At 39.0% G+C, this 19,073-nt stretch overlaps 1 protein-coding gene across 4 annotated transcripts in view; it reads right to left on the bottom strand.

The window, feature by feature from the left end:
* The window catches only part of C1QTNF7 (C1q and TNF related 7), a 107,683-nt gene that overhangs the window by 2,574 nt on the left and 86,036 nt on the right, over nucleotides 1–19,073 (bottom strand). For 3 of the 4 annotated variants that reach the window (XM_007093757.3, XM_007093759.3, XM_042984908.1), the window contains one exon: nucleotides 5,355–5,600. In XM_007093757.3, coding sequence (XP_007093819.1) covers nucleotides 5,355–5,600 — 246 coding nt within the window. Of the gene's footprint in view, nucleotides 1–5,354; nucleotides 5,601–13,323; nucleotides 13,353–19,073 lie in introns of those variants that run through there. The other variant, XM_007093758.2, reaches the window with a different exon arrangement.

Consider the following 19,073-nt stretch of genomic DNA (forward strand, 5'->3'; position numbering starts at 1 on the left):
GCTAGTACGTGATGGATCTGTGATCTGAACTCATGCCTGCCTGACTCTGGAGCCTGAGCATCTCCCCAGGGCAGCAGCTCGAGTATAAAGAGCACCTGCCACATAGTGAGGGTTCAATATGCTACAATAACTGAAAAATAGTGATGCCACCGCTATGCAGTAGCTCTTTTTTGGAGGAGAAAATCGAATCCCAGAGAGGTGGAGAAACTGGCTTCTGTAGCAAGCTAGGACTGGAATCCAAGTCTTAGTGTAATGATGCTTCCCCTCCATCAAAGTGCCTCTTACCTTTGGGGCTGGAATCAAGAATCCTAAATTCTGTTTGGCTCTGCAGCTAAATGGTTGTATCATTTTAGGCAAGTCCCTTAATTTCTCTGGGTCTCCTTATATATAGAAAAGACATAATATCTGTGAAAGGATTTCAACAAATTCAAAATCACCACAGTGAAATATTTTCTGTTTGTCCAAATCTTTACATCTACAGATCAACCAAAGGCTAAATGCAGAGAACTTGTGATCGTCGGTTGAAAGGGATAAGCAACATCTATTTAATTTTTAAACCGTATATATAATAACAGTGACTTAATAGCATAAAAATGTCCTTTAATTTTTATGGTCAAATCCGTTCCATAGATAGTGCTTGTATAATGATACACCCTCAAAAATATCCAAATTATAGGAAATTCATGAAGGACTTTTGTAGTCAGGGAAAATATATTATGGATATACTGTGTACTTTCGTTCTTAACTATGTATTTGCTTTCAGGAACTTTATTAAGTTGAACATTTTTATCTTGATAGTGCTTTGGTACCTTTTATTTGAAAATTACATGCACACCAGTATATGAGTTTAATTAATTTTCAGTTTGGCAAATTTAGGCACGAAATGTTCTGGATAATGAAAATTTTAGAATGAATGCTTTACTCTTAAAACATCCAGTATTTTGTTTTAATAGTTTTGGAAAGAGGTTGTTTAACAATTTATGATGCACCAAAGATTTTAATAATGAACGAAACCCCTTTTTTTGGTGACTGGGATCAGTATCGTTACTGATCACAGAACTGTCCTAAAGCTCTGGATGGCTTTTGTTGTGAAGTTGAAATTCCCCTGGTCCCGGCCAGAATATACTCTGGTATTGATTTCTTGAAATAAGGCCGTAATAGTGTGATCTTTCAATGTTTGCTTCTTTCTGGTAGAAATAAAACATGAATACAATTTTATGTTAAATTTACTTTTGAATCAAGGACCACAAATTCTAAATTGTTATTTTTATCTTCAATAGGAGCTTAACTTTTGCTGTCTTCATGGATGAAGGTCATGAGTGACCTTGGATGTATAATAGAAAAACTTTTTGGCATCAGCAACAATTTTGACTATTAAATTTCATTATGTACTCCAATCCTCCTGTCTCTATGACTTTGGGCAAGTCACTTGTCTGTGTTTCAAATGCTTCAATATGAAGAACTGGATTTAAATCCACTCCAAACCTAGTGAAAAAAGCAGTCAACAGTGGCTCAGCAGACCGGCAAACTTTAGTTCATCCATGGATTCATTATGTGAATTTGAAGAAGGGGCTTCATCTCTCTGACTTGTTTCTCAGTCCTTGAAATGAAGGTGTTGGACTAGGTTGCTTAAGGCCTCATCCTATTGAAAATTCTTTGAGACAAAACCACAAATGCAATTTTACAATGCTAGCCATGGAAAGATCTTTACCATCTCAGTGTTTGGGTTTCTATAGTTATTGAATTAGAAAATCAGAGATGAGCTGTAGTAACTTGAAGTAATTCTTCCTATTTGCATGAAGGGTTTTCACCTGTGCTAATGGCCAATTAATGAATAATGGAAAGAAGGGATAAATCAGTCTCCCTCTTCCTATTTAGTTAGACATATGATTACGTAGAGGGAGAATTATGGAGTACTGGTTAGTCTATGTTTAGGTACTAACACTTGGAGAGAAAGGATTTCTTAGTTCTCCATGAAATAGGCTTACAAAGATTTCTTCTTCAGTGTTATTTTTTTCTCCCATCCATCCATCCATCCATCCATCCCAGGGTTTGTTTGTGCATGCATACATACATCTAAACTGTGTAATATTGATTGATCATCTACTACATGCTAGGCACTATGCTAGGGACTGAGTGGGACATTGATATGAATGACACCTATTTCACCCTCAAGTTAGCTGTTACTACATATTACACTGTGATCTGCAAATATGGGTCATAGCTAAGTTCATGAATATCCAAAGCCATATAAGAAACTAGAGTGATTGGTTTCATGAGGTGATTCCAGTGCTATCTGAAGATATTTATATGGATGTGCATTCAGATTAAATTAAATGGTACTATTCTGCTACAACAGTAATTATGACAGACCAGTGAAGGAGACATATTTTTAATAGAAAGTTTCTAATTCAGTATGATAAGCTCTGTATTTGTAATTTAAGGTAGAGAAGTTGAGCAAAAATATGCTTGATTCTGCTTGTGCTTGATTGGGATGGATGTGGTGGGGATGTTTACCAAGGGCACATGAAGGAGAAGACATTTGTGGTGTCATTAAAGGGGAAAGAAGAATCAAAGACTACTAGCCATGTTGTGCCCAGTTTCAGATGCATTAACAGCTTATCCCCAAAACACCAGGGCTCTGTTACTGTTGTTTGTAAATAAGGTGTGTTTTTCTTCATTGATCACAAAGGCATTCCTACCTTTCTTAGATGTTCTAAATCCTTATGTGTGTATGTGTGCATATTGGATTTAAATAATCTCAGGTTCGCAAAGTCATTTTATTTCCAAATCTCAATTTTTCCATTGTAACACAATTATTGCTGATTATAATGTTTTCTAATAGGCTTATGATAAACATTAAGTATTAAATGTAAAATTCCCGATGTAGTAAGTTCTTAATAAATGGCTATGATAATGATGATGATGATGATGATGATGAATATTGTAATTATATGTTTCTATATTGGCCTTCCACACCCAAATGTTTATCAAGGCAATGTCTTATTCATGTTTGTGTTCTTCTTGTCTAGAACAGTAATATCAACCAGGGACAATTTTACACTGCCCACCAAGGAATAGTTGGCAATGTCTGGAGACATTTTTGTTGTCATACTTGGTGGGGGTGCCACTGGCAGCTAGTCGGATGCTGCTAAATGTCCTCTAATGCATAGGATATCCATCCCACAGTAAATAATTATTTGGCCTGAAATATCATTAGGATAGAGGTTGAAAAACACTGGTCTGGAATAATACTGGATAACAACAGGTACACAAGAAGCTTGTTGAAGGACAATGCTTGGGTGTACCCATGAATACGGAGGTGTAGCTGACCTCATATGGTTAACCTTGTAATAATTATGAACAATTCAATTTAATCTGAATGCATATCCACATACTTTTATATTTAAAAAATGTTTTTTTACATTTATTTTTGAGAGACAGAGCACAAGTGGGGGAGGGGCAGAGAGAGAAGGAGACACAGAATCGGAAGCGGACTCCAGGCTCTGAGTGGCCAGCACCGAGCCCGACGCGGGGCTCGAACTCACGAACCATGATATCATGACCTGAGCCGAAGTCGGATGCCCAACTGACTGAGCCACCCAGGCGCCCCTCTACATACTTATATTTTTAAAGATTTTATTTTTTAAGTAATCTTTACACCCAATGTGGGGCTCAAACTCACAACCCTGAGATCAAGAGTCTCACGCTCCACCAAGTGAGCCAGCCAGGCACCTCTCCACATGTGTATTTTTAAATGATATCAGAACTACTTAATGAAACTGAGCGCCCATTTCGAGTTTATTACATGAGTTTGGATATTCAGCAAGTTAGCTATGACTCATGTTTGCAGATCACTGTGTGATATGTAATAAGAACTAACATTTACTGAGTGTTTACCAGATGGCAGTTACCCTACTGAGTGTTTTCCGTGTATTATTGTATTATTAACTGTCACAATCACCCTTACTACTCCCAACCTACAAATGAGGAAACTGAGGCTTCAAGAGGTTATTGGTCCAAGGATACTAAGTTAGTAATTGAAGGAGCCGAGATCTAAGCCTCAATCAGACTGACTCCAATGCATGCTTGTGGAAGCACTACATTATTGCTTCCAGACACAGTAAAGAAACTAAAAGGGTTGGTCGTATGTAGCGACAGTCCTGTTATTATTACAGGATTTCAAGGCTATTCGTGATCATGACACAGCGGTAAGTTGTAGTCATAGGTGTCACCATAGATTAAGATGTAAGCTCCAAATTAAAGGTTCTTTATCTGATGTTGAACCTTTACCTAAAGGTTTTTAATCTAATATTGAACAATATTCACACATTCGGTAGCTACTGATTTTCCAAGTATTTTCTGCAGGACAAATTCAGAAATGAATTATTATCCAGTAACTTGCATGTATATTATGCTGCTATTTCACGTAACACCAGTAAATCAGGGGCAATGACTAGATAGAGACATGTTTCTTAGACTAATTGACTTTTCTCTTCCTGTCTTTTGTCTTAGCCTTTACACTCGGAAACTTGTTTTTAAAGATTGATGCCACATCGCTTCCTCTTTTAGAGTTAACCCAGCTTCTCTAGAATTTCAGTTCGGTTTACTCTGAAGGATTGCGGAGTCTGGCAATCTTCCTGGGCCAATTTATTTGTGGGGGGGAAAAAAGTAAACATTCCTGAAGTAGTAGGGAGCAATTGTGTTGCTGTTAAGGGTGATACGAATGTACTTTTCTAGCTGGGACAAGACAGGAGGGAAAGAGATGAGCTACGAAAGGTGGGCTAAACAGTGCTATTGCCATTTCATCTGTGAAAAATAAAACCTAGAAGTCCTTTATGCAGCTTTGCTCAGGATATTTAGTACAGGTCAGGATGGCATCTGTGCTTTTGGCTCCTAATTCCTGCCTCTGCTTCGTCTGTCCATTTCTCTTCCTTGTCCATCTGTCTGTCTATCCATCCATGCCCCCGCACATCCAGCCATTGCCTGCTAGCTATAACAGCCCCGTGGCCACGGGCATCAGTGTTTGAGTCCAGCTCTGCCGGTCACTAGCAGTGAACTTCCGTCTTCAGTAATTAATTTAACCACGTTATTGCTCTGTGTTCTCATCTGTAAAATGGGATAACCAAAAGAGTTGTCATTGCCATCAAATAAGGTGTAGGTAAAGAGTTCAGAGCGGTATCTAAAGCACAGTAAGGGCTCAACACATTGTTATGATTGAGGAAGGTGAAATAGAGAAGGGATTTCAGGAGCAATTCCCATTAGAAAAGGCAACAGAGAAAGGAAGCGGTTTAAGGGGGGGGAGGGTGGGTGGGTGAACGAGGGGTGTTTCATGGCACTTCATCGTTCATTACCTGCAGCCCCCTTTTCACCTTTCTCTCCTTTCCTGCCGTCTCTACCATCTCGTCCTGGAAGGCCGATCCGACCATGGGGCCCCGGGGAACCATTCGCTCCAGGGGGTCCCGGAGGTCCAGGTAAGCCAGGGATGCTACAGATATATCTTGGGGAGTAGCTCTCTCCTTTGAACTGATTACCCCGAGGCTGTCCACTGGCACAAATGGCAAAACTTGTAACATAGAGCAAGATAAACATCTTTGGCTCTGGAAAAGAAACACAGGGACATAAATCCACCCTCTCAGGTGGTAGTTTTGGCACAAATGAACATGAGGGCGGGCATTGGCAACCGCGTACTTCAGCGCTCGCCTCTCCACGCATGTATAAAACCTCAGTTACCTCTCGTAATTCCATTGGAAACTATTAACACATTACTGATAGAGGGTTCTCAGTGTCCCACACAAGGGTTGGTGGAGATGAAGGGTTAAAAAAAATTCAAAATAAAGCCACTTGTTGCATTTTTTCCTGTTGGCTCGATGATGGACTTTGAAAAATGATGGTTTCTTCTTGCAGAAATAATGCATTATTTTTAGAAAATTAGAAATGCAAACGAATAAGGTAAACATCAACAATATTCCCACCACTAGAGATAATTATTCTTTACATTTTGATACAGACATCCTTCCGGTCTTTCTGTCTATGCTGTGGAGGAAAATGATATTATGCCCCTCCTGTATGTCTCCAACTTTTTTTTCCCTTTACAATACATCATGAACATCCTCCCATGTCAAAAATTATTCTTAACATTAAAAAAATGTTGCATTTTCTGTACTATTCTTTGTGTACACAATTCTCCATTGTAGATATTTCCTTCCAGTTTTCTGCCAATATAAACACTATGCTAGGCATCCTTATATCTAGTCTTGGCATGCATCCATGGTCATTTTCTTAGAATTTGTGGGTTTTTTTAAGCAGGAGAAAAGAAGTGGCATTTTCAGGAAAACCATGTTTTTCACTTGATAATCATGTGTAAAACCAATTAGTGTTAATTGGAGTACTGTGTATGTCCTAAGGAGGGGGGGGGGGGCTCAAACTTTAATTTAAAATCTGCAGAATACAATGCCCTAGTGAACCATTAAGCTGTTAGCACCAGGGCTCAATTAAAGAGCTGAGTGAAATTAAACCATGCATGGTGTCACATGTGCCTAGGGAGGCAGACAACAGGTCTCTTTAGTTGTGCTCTAATAGGACTTGGTTTTTCCCTCCACAAACAGGATCCTGAGAATGACGGATCGTTTATTAGCATGATGTTTGGCATATAAACTGAGCGGTGGGCCATATGGGCTGGGACACCTGACTTTCTAGGCTAAATGGTCCCTAGGATTAGCAGCTTCTTGGATGGGAGAATGTATGCATGTGGTTTTAGGGCAGTGCAAATGAATAGTTTTGGGGTAGTTGGACCTGTGCTTTAATAAGAAATCTCAACATCGCTTGACGTATATGCCTGGCATGTACCCGCCCAAAGGAAATAATCATGAAATGTAAAAAAAGCAATCGGATGGGGCTTCCTTGCTTTCTTACAGCCACATCAGAAAATTAACCAGGCGCGCTGTACCAGTTTTATGATACCATGGGGAAATTGCAACATCTTGGAATTAGACCTAGAAATTTGCCAGAGCATAGGAATGACAAATTGAGAAAAACACAGCGTGCACATGTGATTCAAAATAAGTCTATTCCTAGAAATCTTATTAGTGAGAAACTGAAGCAACTTACCCAGATATAGGCCCTGTATCCTTCACCAAATCTCCACGTCACCAGTGTCTCTCCCCACCGTTCTCCCTCCCCCACATCCAGGAGAACATTTTTGCTGTGCACTGTCTGCTTATAATAGAGCACAAATTCAACATTACTGATTCCATTGCTCAACTGGGATGAAGGCACTTTCTGAAAAGCCCGGTGGATCTGATAAAGATACCAGCCTTTTCAAAGGTGTCCCAGATGATAGAAAATGAAAGAACGTTCTATCCATACCTCTGCCACACTTAAAACAAAACTGTGATGATGAAATTGCTAGCTTTTTTGTGTGTAAAAAATGGATGAGAGGAGGCTTTGAGAAAGAATTTGAAAGAATAGAACATGTTCATAGGAGATACTCATAAAAGTTTAAATGTTTAAATGTTTAAAGAGACATGGGATGGCATCCTATAGCTGAGACCAGGACTTGATTCTAAGATGAACTTGAAATTACTTGGAGAGAAGGCGCTGTGGGAAGTGGCTTCTCAGACATTACGATGGAGAAGCTGAAAACACAAACACGCCAATAGTCAGGGATCAGTCTACAAAGAAGCTTGGGGTAAGGCTCCAGGTTATGGTGAATAGAAAAAGCAGAAATTCTAAACATGTGCTTGGAAGAAAGGATATTAATATTTCTAATAGCCAGGCAAAAAGGTGCTCAAAGGAGGTAAAAACTTAATACAATTGAAACAGATGCATTCATGTTGTATGGAAACCAATTTTACAATAAATTTCATATATTGGAAAAAAAAAAAAAGAAAAGAATGAAAGAGCCAAAAAAAAAAAAAAAAAAAAGAAACAGATGCATTCATTGAACAAATGGTTTGCCTTTCATTGACAAATGCATTAGAATATTGTCTGTATGGTAATCTAAATGCCGGAAGCATCCCCAATTAGAAGTTTTGAAAGGCTCTCAAAATGATTATCCATTAAGAGTCCTCATCAGAATCGAGGAACAATGTGTTGTGCTGCCTGACACATAATGACAGAGTGGTGGTAACTGGCCACTTGAGTCTCGGGACTCAGTTTATTAGGATGACAAAGGAGTGTGGGTTATAATAGAAAACTACAGTGGCATCACCCTGCCATGTTTCCTCACTTTACTTAAAAGCCAAAAGTCTCATGGTACATGGTTCAAGGGTCTACTGGATTGGGCACCCACCCTCCTTACTTCCCTAACTTCATCCTCCGCTACTCTCTCTCCCTCTCTTCAGCTCTAGTCTCTCAGGATGCCTTGGTGTCTCCCAAAGACACCAGGAATGTTCTGCCTTAGGGCCTTCATGCTGTCTCTTCCCTCTGTCTTTCTCTTCCCCAAGTTGTCTACATGTCTCACTCACTCATCTCCCTTTTTGAGTCTTTGCTCAAATGCCAACCTCTCCCTGAAGCCAATTCTTACACTGTATTTAACATTGCCATCTGCCATCTGCCATCTCATACCTCCACCCCCCTCCTTCTGCTCTATTGTTTTCTATTCTTTGTACCCACCATCTTCTAACTCACTAGATTATTATTACCTTTATTATGATTTAAAAATATGGTATATCTCCATCTGATGGAACGTAAGGGATGAGGGCATACAGCAGGGATCTTTGTCTTAGTCATTGATTTCTACAACCATCTAGAACAGTGTTTGGCATAAAAAACTCATGCTGTGGACAGAGAAGTTTTTTTGTTTTGTTTTTTTGGGTTTTTTTGGCAGGGTGAGGTATGTGTTTTATGAAAAACTAAATGAAAAACATGGGAGAATGGAATATGAGAATATTATAAGGGAAAGAGAAAAAAGAACTTAAATATTCAAGGGGTCTGTGGGTCCCTCTCACAGTGTTTAAAAATACAAACAAAAGACTTCAGTTGTTTCAATTTTGCATAGTCTAAGTATTTAGAAATATTTTAAATAATTACCTTTTTTTTGGTACAGATAGAACATGCACATTTATAAAATTAAAAAAGGGTATGCAATGAGAAGTAAATCTCTCCCTTCCTCCCAGTCTTCCAGACATGCAGTCCTCCTCTCTAGAGGCAATCACTGTTGCTAGTTTCTTGTGTGTCTTCTTCTCCACTTTGGCAAAAAATATGCAACTTTCTGTATCTTGCTTTTTCAGGTACCTAAGAGATTTTCTGTTATCAGTAGGTAGAGTTGCCTCATCCTTTTTTTTAGTGACTATAGAATATCCACTATATGGTTGTGTTACATTTAACCTGTCTCCTACTGATGGATATTTGGGATATTTTCATTCTTGTATAAGCAACAGTACAATAAGTCGCTTTGTGTGTGTGTGTGTGTGTGTGTGTGTGTGTGTGTACATAGTTTATGATATGAGCAGAAAATAGCTTCCCCCAGTTTGCCTTTGTATTTTGTTCATGAATTTAAAAAAATTTTTATTATAAAAACATTTTTGAAGTTCAATTTATTCCATTTAAAGGGCCTTCCTCACTCCACGATACTAAAAAAAAAATTCTCCCACTTTCAGTTTCTTTGTTGTTTCATTTGTTCACATTTAATCTTTGACCCATTAGAATGTTTCTGATAAAAAGTGTGAGGTAGGGATCCAGCTGTATATTTTCAGCACCTTATATTGAATAATCTATCCTTTGCCCACTGTCCCACTGGGTTGCAGTGGATTTGGTTATTTTGGCTGGGACTGCACTATGTGGGTCATGGTTTTATAAACATTATAATATGTTTTAACAGATTTATTGAGATTTAATTTACACACCATAAATTGGACCAATTTAAAGTACACAACTCAATGTATACTATACTCCAATTTTAGATCATTTTCAAAACTACAAAAAGAAACCTCATCCACATTTGCAGTCATGCCTCATACAAAGTATTTTGAAGAATTACATTGAATATGCAAATTTATGTAGAATATGTGCTAAAATGTATTTTTTCCCACATCACGCTCCTTTGGAGTGAGAAAATCAAAGCTCTGGAAATATTGTTAATCTTGTGCAGATCTGTCTTGGGATGCTAATGTATCCTATTTTTCTGTAGGGATTATAAAGTAACAGGTTTTCAGTTTTTGAAACTTATATTTACTTTATGGTACTATAGATTTCACACTCTTTATGTAAAAAATGTGTTTTGAATGTGTAAGGCAGGAATGTAGCATGTAGTGTTTTCTAAGATTTTTAGTGATAGAACCCTTTGTTCTTGCTAAACTCATCATGAAAGTACTTGGAGAAATACTGAATAAATCTCTGCAAAAATTGAACTTTTAGAAAATGTGTCCACTGGTTGAGATCTCTTTGTAAATAGCATGTTTTTACTTATTAAAAAAACCCATGTATATACAGTCAACTAATATTTGAAAAGGAAGCCAAGAATACTTTCTGGGGAAAGAATAGTCTCTTCAACAAAATGGTGTTGGACAGCTGTATATTTGTATGCAGAAGAATGAAATTGGATCACTAGTTTATACCACTCAAAAAATCAACTAAAAATGGATTAAAGATTTAAATATAAGACTTGAAACTGGAAAACCTCTAGAAGAGAACACAGAGAAAAAGATCCTTGGCAGTGGTCTCCCACCCCTGCGTATATATCCAAAAGAAAAGAAAATAGGATATCAAAGAGCTATCTATATTCCCACGTTCATTGCAGCATTATTCACAATAATCCAGACATGGAAGCAACCTAAATATCCACTGGCAAATGAATGATAAAGAAAATGTGGTATATATACAATGAAATATTATTCAGCCATAAAGAGAAGGAAATCCTGCCACTTGTGACATAACGGATGAACTTTGAAAGCAATATACTAGGTGAAAGAAGTCAGAGAAAGACAAACACTGTACGATCTAACTTATATGTGGAATCTAAAACACTGAACTCATAGAAACAGAGAGTGGAATGGTGGTTGCCCAGGGCTGGAGGGTGGGGAAAATGGGGAGATGGTGGTCAAAAAATACAAACTTTCAGTTACAAGCTGAATAAGTTTTGGGGATCTAATGTGCAGCATGGTGTCTGTAATTAATAATACTCTCTTGCATGCTTGAAAGTCGCTAAGAGAAGAGATGTTACTGCGTGTTCTTAGTGCACACGAAAAATAATAATTATGTATGGTGATGGATGTGTTAACTAACTTATTGCCATAATCATTTCACAATACATATATGTATCAAACTTTTACATTGCATACCTTAAACTTACACAATGTTATATGTCAATTATATCTCAGTAAACCTGGAAAAAACATACTTGGTAGAATGTAAAATGGCGCAACAGCTGTGCAAAACGGTAAGTTAATTCCTCAAAAAACGTAACCTAGAATTATCATATGATCCAGCAATTCCACTTCTGGGTATATACGTAAAGGCACTGAAAGCAGAGACTCAGATATTTGCACACCCATTCTCATCATAGCATTATTCATAACAGCAAAAAGGTGAATTAGCGGATGAATGGATAGACACAGTATAGTACCTACATACAATGGAATCTTATTTGACCATTAAAAGGGAATTTTGACCCATTCAACAACATGGAGGAATCTTGAAAACTTTGTTAAGTGAAATAAGCCAGTCACAAAAGGACAAACATTGCATGATTTTACCTACATGATGTATCTGGAATAGTCAAAATTGGAGACATGGAAGGTCAAATGGTGCTTGCCAGCAGCTGGAGAGTGGGGTGGGGGTTAATATTTAATGAGTTCAAAGTCTCAAAAAGTTCTGGAGATAGATGATGGTGTGATGGTTGTACAACAGTGTAAGTATCCTTGCTGCCACAGAGCTGTATACTTAAAAATTGTAAGCTTTATGTTACGTATATTTTGCCATAACAGAAAAAATACTAAGTGAAAAAAAAAAAACCCAGATGAGTTGGAATGCAGGGAACATACTAGCATTTTTATTACTGTGCTTTATTTATTTATTTATTTATGTATTTATGTTTTTTTTTTTTTTTTAATTTTGAGAGAGAGAGAGAAAGAGAGCATGAAGAGGAGAGGGGCAGAGAGAAAGGAGAGAGAGAATCCCAAGCAGGCTCCATGCCATTAGTGCAAAGCCTGACGTGGGGCTTGAGCTCATGAACTGTGAGATCATGACTCGAGCCAAAATCAAGAGTCAGACACTTGATCAACCGAGCCACCCAGGCCCCCTGTGCTGGGTGTTTTAAAATAGCATTTACTTCATCCCTAAACCACTCGTATACAGTAGGTGATATTATCTCGATTTTACAAACAAGATAATTGAGACTCTGAGGGTCCAGGTCCACACAGCCATAAAAATGGCACAGGCAGGATTTGAACTGAGCTCTTCCTGTCTCCAAACACTCGAGTTTTCCCCCACATCATGGGAGGGAAACTGTCACATCACTTCATGACAAAGGGCTGACTCGATTACTAGTTTGACTCGAGAATGTATTTTGCCTGGAAATCATTAGGGAAAAGATAGGTAACCAGGCGTGGCCAAAACGTGACATATCCTTGGCCCCCAGAGGAAAACATTTCACAATAGTAGGTTTTATCCTTCCCTAGCTGCCCTAGGAGTGACCCTAGGAGTGAGCAAGACAGGGTAGAGAACTTAGATGTTCATATACCAGAAGCTTCTGTTATGTTGGTTCCTCATCTCTGTCTTTGGGGCTCCAGTTTTCCTCCTCAGAAGTGCCTCTCCTGTTAGCCATGGAAAACCTTCCCTTCTCCTGTCACTATGCGGCGTGCAGCACCTCACAACTACGCTGTGTTAGGACTGTCTATCTCCTTGCTTTTTCTCCACTGAAATATAAACTCTGTATCGCTAACATTTAGGACCAAGACTGGAGAGGCTCAGTGAAGGCTGAATGAAGAAAGCATGTATTCCTCAACATTTAGTTATATCAACAGCTCATGACTGATAAAGCTTCGACTGCTTTATGTAAAGTGCTATGACGGCATAAGAGTAAAATATTCTGAGAGCTGGCAAAGATTTTGTAGCCTACAGAGCAACGTTAAGTCCGTATCATCTTTCCAAAGGACCCCCTGTGGTCGATTGGACAGGGAACTGATGTCTCAAGAAGTCAGGTAACTTGTCTATGGCCACAAAACTACTGTCAGACCAGAGATTTGAACTCAGGTCTTCAGTTTCATGGATTTTTCTTACAGAGCTGTCTGTTTAATAAACTCCAAAGCTACCATCATGAAATGGGCCACTGCATCTACATTTGCCAAAGTTCTAAAAAAAAAAAAAAAAGAAACACCATACCTTTCTCTGGGTTGGTGGCTTGCTCCAGGATTCTAAATCCACAAGAGACTGAGGATCTTTCATGAGAGCTTCAGCGAAAAACTTGCTTTGGTACCAGACAGAAAAAGAGATCCAAGTTCTCAGAGGTTTCCAAATAGTTGTGCTAAAAATAATTTTCTCCTTTAGTCCCAAAAAGCCAGAGGTCCTGGAAGTCATTCATGGGGTGAGGCTCAATCAGGGGCTGGTCAAAATTACGGTTTTGTTTGAGATAAACCTGAAGCTCCTGCTTTCTTTGACTGGTGAGTTTAGAGGTGTCTCCACCTCTGTATGTCGTGGCCTCTTTTGCAGATTTGTTTACTTAAGTTTTTCCCTCTTAATTTGTTTTCCACTGAGTGGAAGTTTCAGGAAAAAAATTACTCACTGACTGGAAATTAGTTGTTAACTTAGAGAAGAGAGTCATTTCCTAGTTGAGAATTTTCAAGGTAGAATCTTCAAATTCTGGAAATTGGGTGGTGTCTCGTGGACTAAACAGGGAGAGGTGGTAAATATTCTTGGTCAACATGGCAGGAAAAGGGCCCCGCATCCTATGTGCTCCGAAATGGAAGAGGGTTATGAGTACTGCACTGATCTTTTCTTTGTTTTCTGCTGAATGGATAAATGATTGGGTATTTTTAGAAGACTGATATGTCTTTGTTACTATAGAGAATTGATCATAACAACTCAAAAAGCAGAATGGTTCTCCAAAGCCTGTGACTGCTCATCTTTGGTGTAATCAGTTTCTTTGTTTCCTTCTGATACATACTCTTACATCTCCTTAGCAACAGCAATATATAATTCATGATGTCATTTATGGAAATTCAGTGTCTGAAAAATCTTGTTTTTATCCTGCTTTCCCCACCATTCCTCTCAAGCCATTGAGAACGCTAATTGGAAGAAGTATTTTCAAAGTTATCGAAGTGAACACTGATGCTAAGTTTGACCAAGAAGATGGATGGGATCCCCATCTTGATGATCTTCATTTTACCCTAGCTGTCCACCCTCCCATCTGGAGGAAAATGGTCTTTTGGATTTGTTGGCTGTCCAAAATATGAATGCTATCATAGGGTAGTAAAAACCATGCCTTGGGCACAGAAGTGAGACAGTTATTTTCTGCCTAGTTAGAGTAGGGTTTTTAAAAATTGGTCAATTTTACATACAGCATTGTGTAAGTTTAAGGTGTATGGTGTTCTTTGGTATACTTAAATATTGTGGTTGTTATCAAATTATATAATTATAGTACAATAATATTATCTATATTCATCAAATTGTGCCTTAGAGCTCTAAGGTTTATTAACCACTCGTTACAAGTTAGTACCCTTAACACCATCAGATTTTATCCCCTTCCTTCCCTGATTACCATCATTTTATCGAGTATGGTCTTAATCAGATGGAGTCCCTGGGTTTGTCTTCTCTTCCTCAAAATAAAATGGCATCCTTCATTATTTCTAAGCTTTCTCACAGTTCTTAATATCCCCTAACAATGTGTTGTGGCTGATGAGATGGAATTTGTAAAAAATGCCACTTCTATACATATGGGTAGAGATACAAGTACAGTTAAGGAGACAGTTACTGAGAGAAGTCACTCAAGTGACTCTTTTAGTGCTGTGCATACAAGGAGGTACTTGATAGTAGCTCGATGAAGGCTTTTTCCTCTTAGGAATTTTTGGCTGGAGAGGTGTTGAGATTATTTGCTTAAAGCATCCATGATCTTCTGGAAGGAAAGAACCAAGGGTCCAATTCCTCTCCATGATGCAACTTCAGGGAAGTTAGTCATGGACTACAGGGTTGGCCTGGTCCAAATCCTGTCATCCAGAAAGGACACCCCAAGAAAGGACACGGTGGATTACAGAATGGAATTGACCAGGAGGTAAGTGGGAATCTGGGCCAAAAGGTCTAAAGGATTTTGGGGTGGCGGCTTTGGTACAGTGTATGAATGAGGCTGCGAATTGGTCTGCTTTCAGTCATTCTGTCAGAGCAGGTATCATTTGGGGGATAGTGGTTAAACACATAGTGGTGAATTAAAAGGATCATTACACTGAAACTTAGGAAGGGGGTACTATTGGGGTCAGCAACAGTATCTCCCACAAATGGACAAGCATCTGCTGGAATGTGCGTGACTAGGGTTCAACAATGTCATGAATTGGTGACAGCTAAATCAACGGTGGGGGGATGGGGCGGACAATTAAAGGTTTTGTTTTGTACATCTTCCTTGGAAGTAGGTTGGAAGTTGGGATGACCACTTTTGAAGCAAGCAAGCCCCTAGAATTCTTGGGTTGTTCATGGAGGGGAGTATTTAGGTCTTGAGTAGTCCATGTGCTAATAAAAGTAAATGGGATCCTAGCAATTCATTGAAATAAAACCGTATGACAGTATTGAAAAACCGCATGACTGTATTGAACTTGAACAGGCAAAGCAGGTCCCTGGGGCTAAATGCTTCCATTAGCTCAGTACCAATATAATGTCACACCATAACACTTTTATGTGTAAGATGGCCTTGACTATCTGACTTGAAGGAATCTCCCCACTTCTGACACTGAAGTGTTGTCAGAGGCTGAAATAGAATATCAGTCCTTACAAGCTTAATTTCAGGTGTTTTAGCCGTTTGATGTGTTAATTTATTCATATAAAGTAATGACTTCTTAAAGGACTTTTCTCACTCATTCTGTGAAATAGCACAATCTCTATTAAAGAACTTAGAAGTGGTTTGTTGACTTCCAAAACAGACAGATGTATTTTTGTGTTACTGCCTTCCCTTGGCCAAGTGTTGATACAATTTTCGGGCATTTATATTCTCTTTCCTGTGTCATTTGCAACTTCCTTAATTTCTCTTTAATATTTGATGATAAAGTTTCTTGTATTATTGAGGTATCATGCATTTTTCTGTTTTGCAATATTAGATTTTTAAAATTATTTTTTATCTCAGATAACTCCTTATTAACTGTATCTTCTCAGACATATTCTTTCCAGAGAGAACTAGCCTTTGAAATTTTCTCCTAGAGCATTCAGAGCTCTGATGGGGCTACAGCTTGTTAGTGACTATTTCACTCAGCTTTTCTGATGCTTATTTTAGAGACAATGGTGAAAGTGATGGGTAAAATAATATGCTGAAGCTTATTTCATTAGCTTAGAGTAAAAAAATCATATTCTGTTTTTTCCTGTCAGTCATTCCAAGGCCAAGGTCTTCCTCTGCCTTGCCTATACAGAGAAGTTTTTCCTCTCAGCTTGTGCTTTTGTTTTCCTGTATCCTTGACTCACTTTTCAACTGAAGTCTGTTCAATCTAGATCAATCCAATCAATATCCACAGAGCATCTAACAATGCGTTGGTTCAGATCTCAAAGAAAGGGTTCAAGTTTGTAGTTTTGCCAATTTCCTCGGTGTATAAACACTCCCACGGTGAGGGTGCATATATTTTTCTGAATTAGCATTTTCATATTCTTTGGCTAGATACCCAGTGGTGGAATGATGGGATCATGTGGTATTTTTAATTTTTTTAAGAACCTCCATACTGTTTTCCACAGTGGCTGAACCAATTCACATTTTTACCAACAACGAACGAGCGTTCCTTTTTCTCCAAATCCTTGCCAACACTGGTTACTTCCTGTCTTTTTGATGTTAGCCATTCTGACAGATACAAGGTGGTATCTCATTATGGTTTTGATTTGCATTTCCTTGATGATTAATGATTTAAAACAACAACAACAACAACAACAACAACAACAGCCAAACAAACTTCCCATCATGGCTTATTTCAAGCCACCAACCTGACCTTGACTAAATGCAACGTTGGGAAGATATTTGCAGAACTGGCTATTTTGTTAGGTACTAGAATTATTAAAAAAAAAGTTCTAGCTGATATATAACGAGCACTTACAGACTAAGACATTACATCAATACTTCTTTTAATCTTCATGATAACCTCTTGAGGTGAATAATTTCATCCTCCTCCTTTTATAGATGAAGAATGTAGGCAGTCTAATCCACAGTTGGCTCACCCAACCACATTACACCATATACCTCCCTGGGTGTTGCTAACTTTAGGTCAGGTTTCTGCATCCAAAGAGCTTTCAGTCAGGTGGAATGCCCATCTGACTCCTCCTCCCCAAAGCACTAGATTCTGTCCAGAATCTAATCTCTTTCTAGTCACAGTGCCTTGCTTACTTCATCTTCTCTGGCTTACAAGTTCCTGATAACCATGTCTTCCCCATGCCTCTTTCTTCACCTGCTCACATTTTTCATCCTTATGCATTGCTTTGTCCAGAAAGTTTCCCTGATTCTCCCCATCAGGTACAGCTTCTCCTTCCCGGGAGCTCTCCTGGCACATTATTTAGATCTCTCTTATGCATCTTAGCTCATGGATTCTCAATGAGATCTATTGAATCAGCATACCAGCAGATCAGATCTAAGCATCTATATTTTTCAACAGCTCCATAAGTAATTCTGATGGATAGCCAGGTTTTGGGAATCTTTGCCTGATCTTCTATTGTTCGAATGATGCTCTGTCTGTTAGTTCTTCTAGACCAGGGTGTTTTAATGATACAAATCTGGTCTTCTCCCTCTTTCATATTGTTTTTCTATTCATTACCTCATCACATATTTATTTAAAAAATTTTTTAAAACGTTTATTTTTGAGAGGCAGAAAGAGAGACACAGAATGAGTGAGGGAGGGGCAGAGAGAGAGGGAGGCACAGAATCCGAAGCAGGCTCCAGGCTCTGAGCTGTCAGCACAGAGCCCAACACAGAGCTCAAACTCACAAACAGTGAGATCATGACCTGAGCTGAGGTCGGACGCTCAACCGACTGAGCCACCCAGGTGCCCCTGATTACCTCATCACATATTTATTGAGCTGTTACTATATGCTAGACATTGAATGCTTGGTCTTGGTATTCAAGGGAGAGTAAACACAGAGCCCTTATAGAGGAAAAGTCTACTGGAAAAGACAGACATTCATCAAATACTCACAGAACTATGTTTAACAAGATGACTTATCATCTTGGAGTTTCAGATGAGGACCCAAAGTAGGGAATAAATGGGCAATCGGTTCCCACACATCCACTTAAGACTTGCCAAAAATAGCTGGACCAGCATCCACTTTCAGTGCACATAAGAGAAAACTAGAAGTTCAAAAATGATTAATGGTTGAAGAGAGGCTTCAAGGTAGGGAGATAATAGCTGATAAGGAAGTGCTGAGGAGCTCTCCCCTCCATTCCGATAAGGGAGGTAAGAGAAGAGTGACACCAACTTTCCAACCAAGTGGCGAGGATCCCAAAGGATCACTGATAATGTGAAAGGTGCCTGCAAGAAAGAAGCTGTTTATTCTCCAGTTGGATGTTTAGCTAAACTGTGAAACTGAAAGCTTTGCAGCTTTCGTGGGATCAGAGACATGTGATAAACAAGTTGTGGGGGAGCTTGGCCCACCCCTGGAGCTTGATGTCTTATGTGATCATAGAAACCAGAGAATTCTAGTTCTGTAAAGGCAGAAGGCCATCATAGAAGAGAGCCAGTAGAGGGGTAGCCATTGGAGAGGCAAAGAGCCTCTCCTTGCCTTCTCAAGAGGCAGATGGTGCTGAGGATGCAGGTGGGGTTGGCCATTAGATGGGACCTTAAGCCAGGATAGAGTCCTCCTAGGGTGAGGAAGCCAGTAAGAAGCCAGAAGCTACATACAGAACCTGAGGCTGGCGCAGGGCAATGCAAAATACCAACCAAGGAGTGATTCATCCATTCAGGGAACTC

This window comes from Panthera tigris, chromosome B1, assembly GCF_018350195.1.
Source record: "Panthera tigris isolate Pti1 chromosome B1, P.tigris_Pti1_mat1.1, whole genome shotgun sequence".
NCBI classification, from domain to species: Eukaryota; Metazoa; Chordata; class Mammalia; order Carnivora; family Felidae; genus Panthera; species Panthera tigris.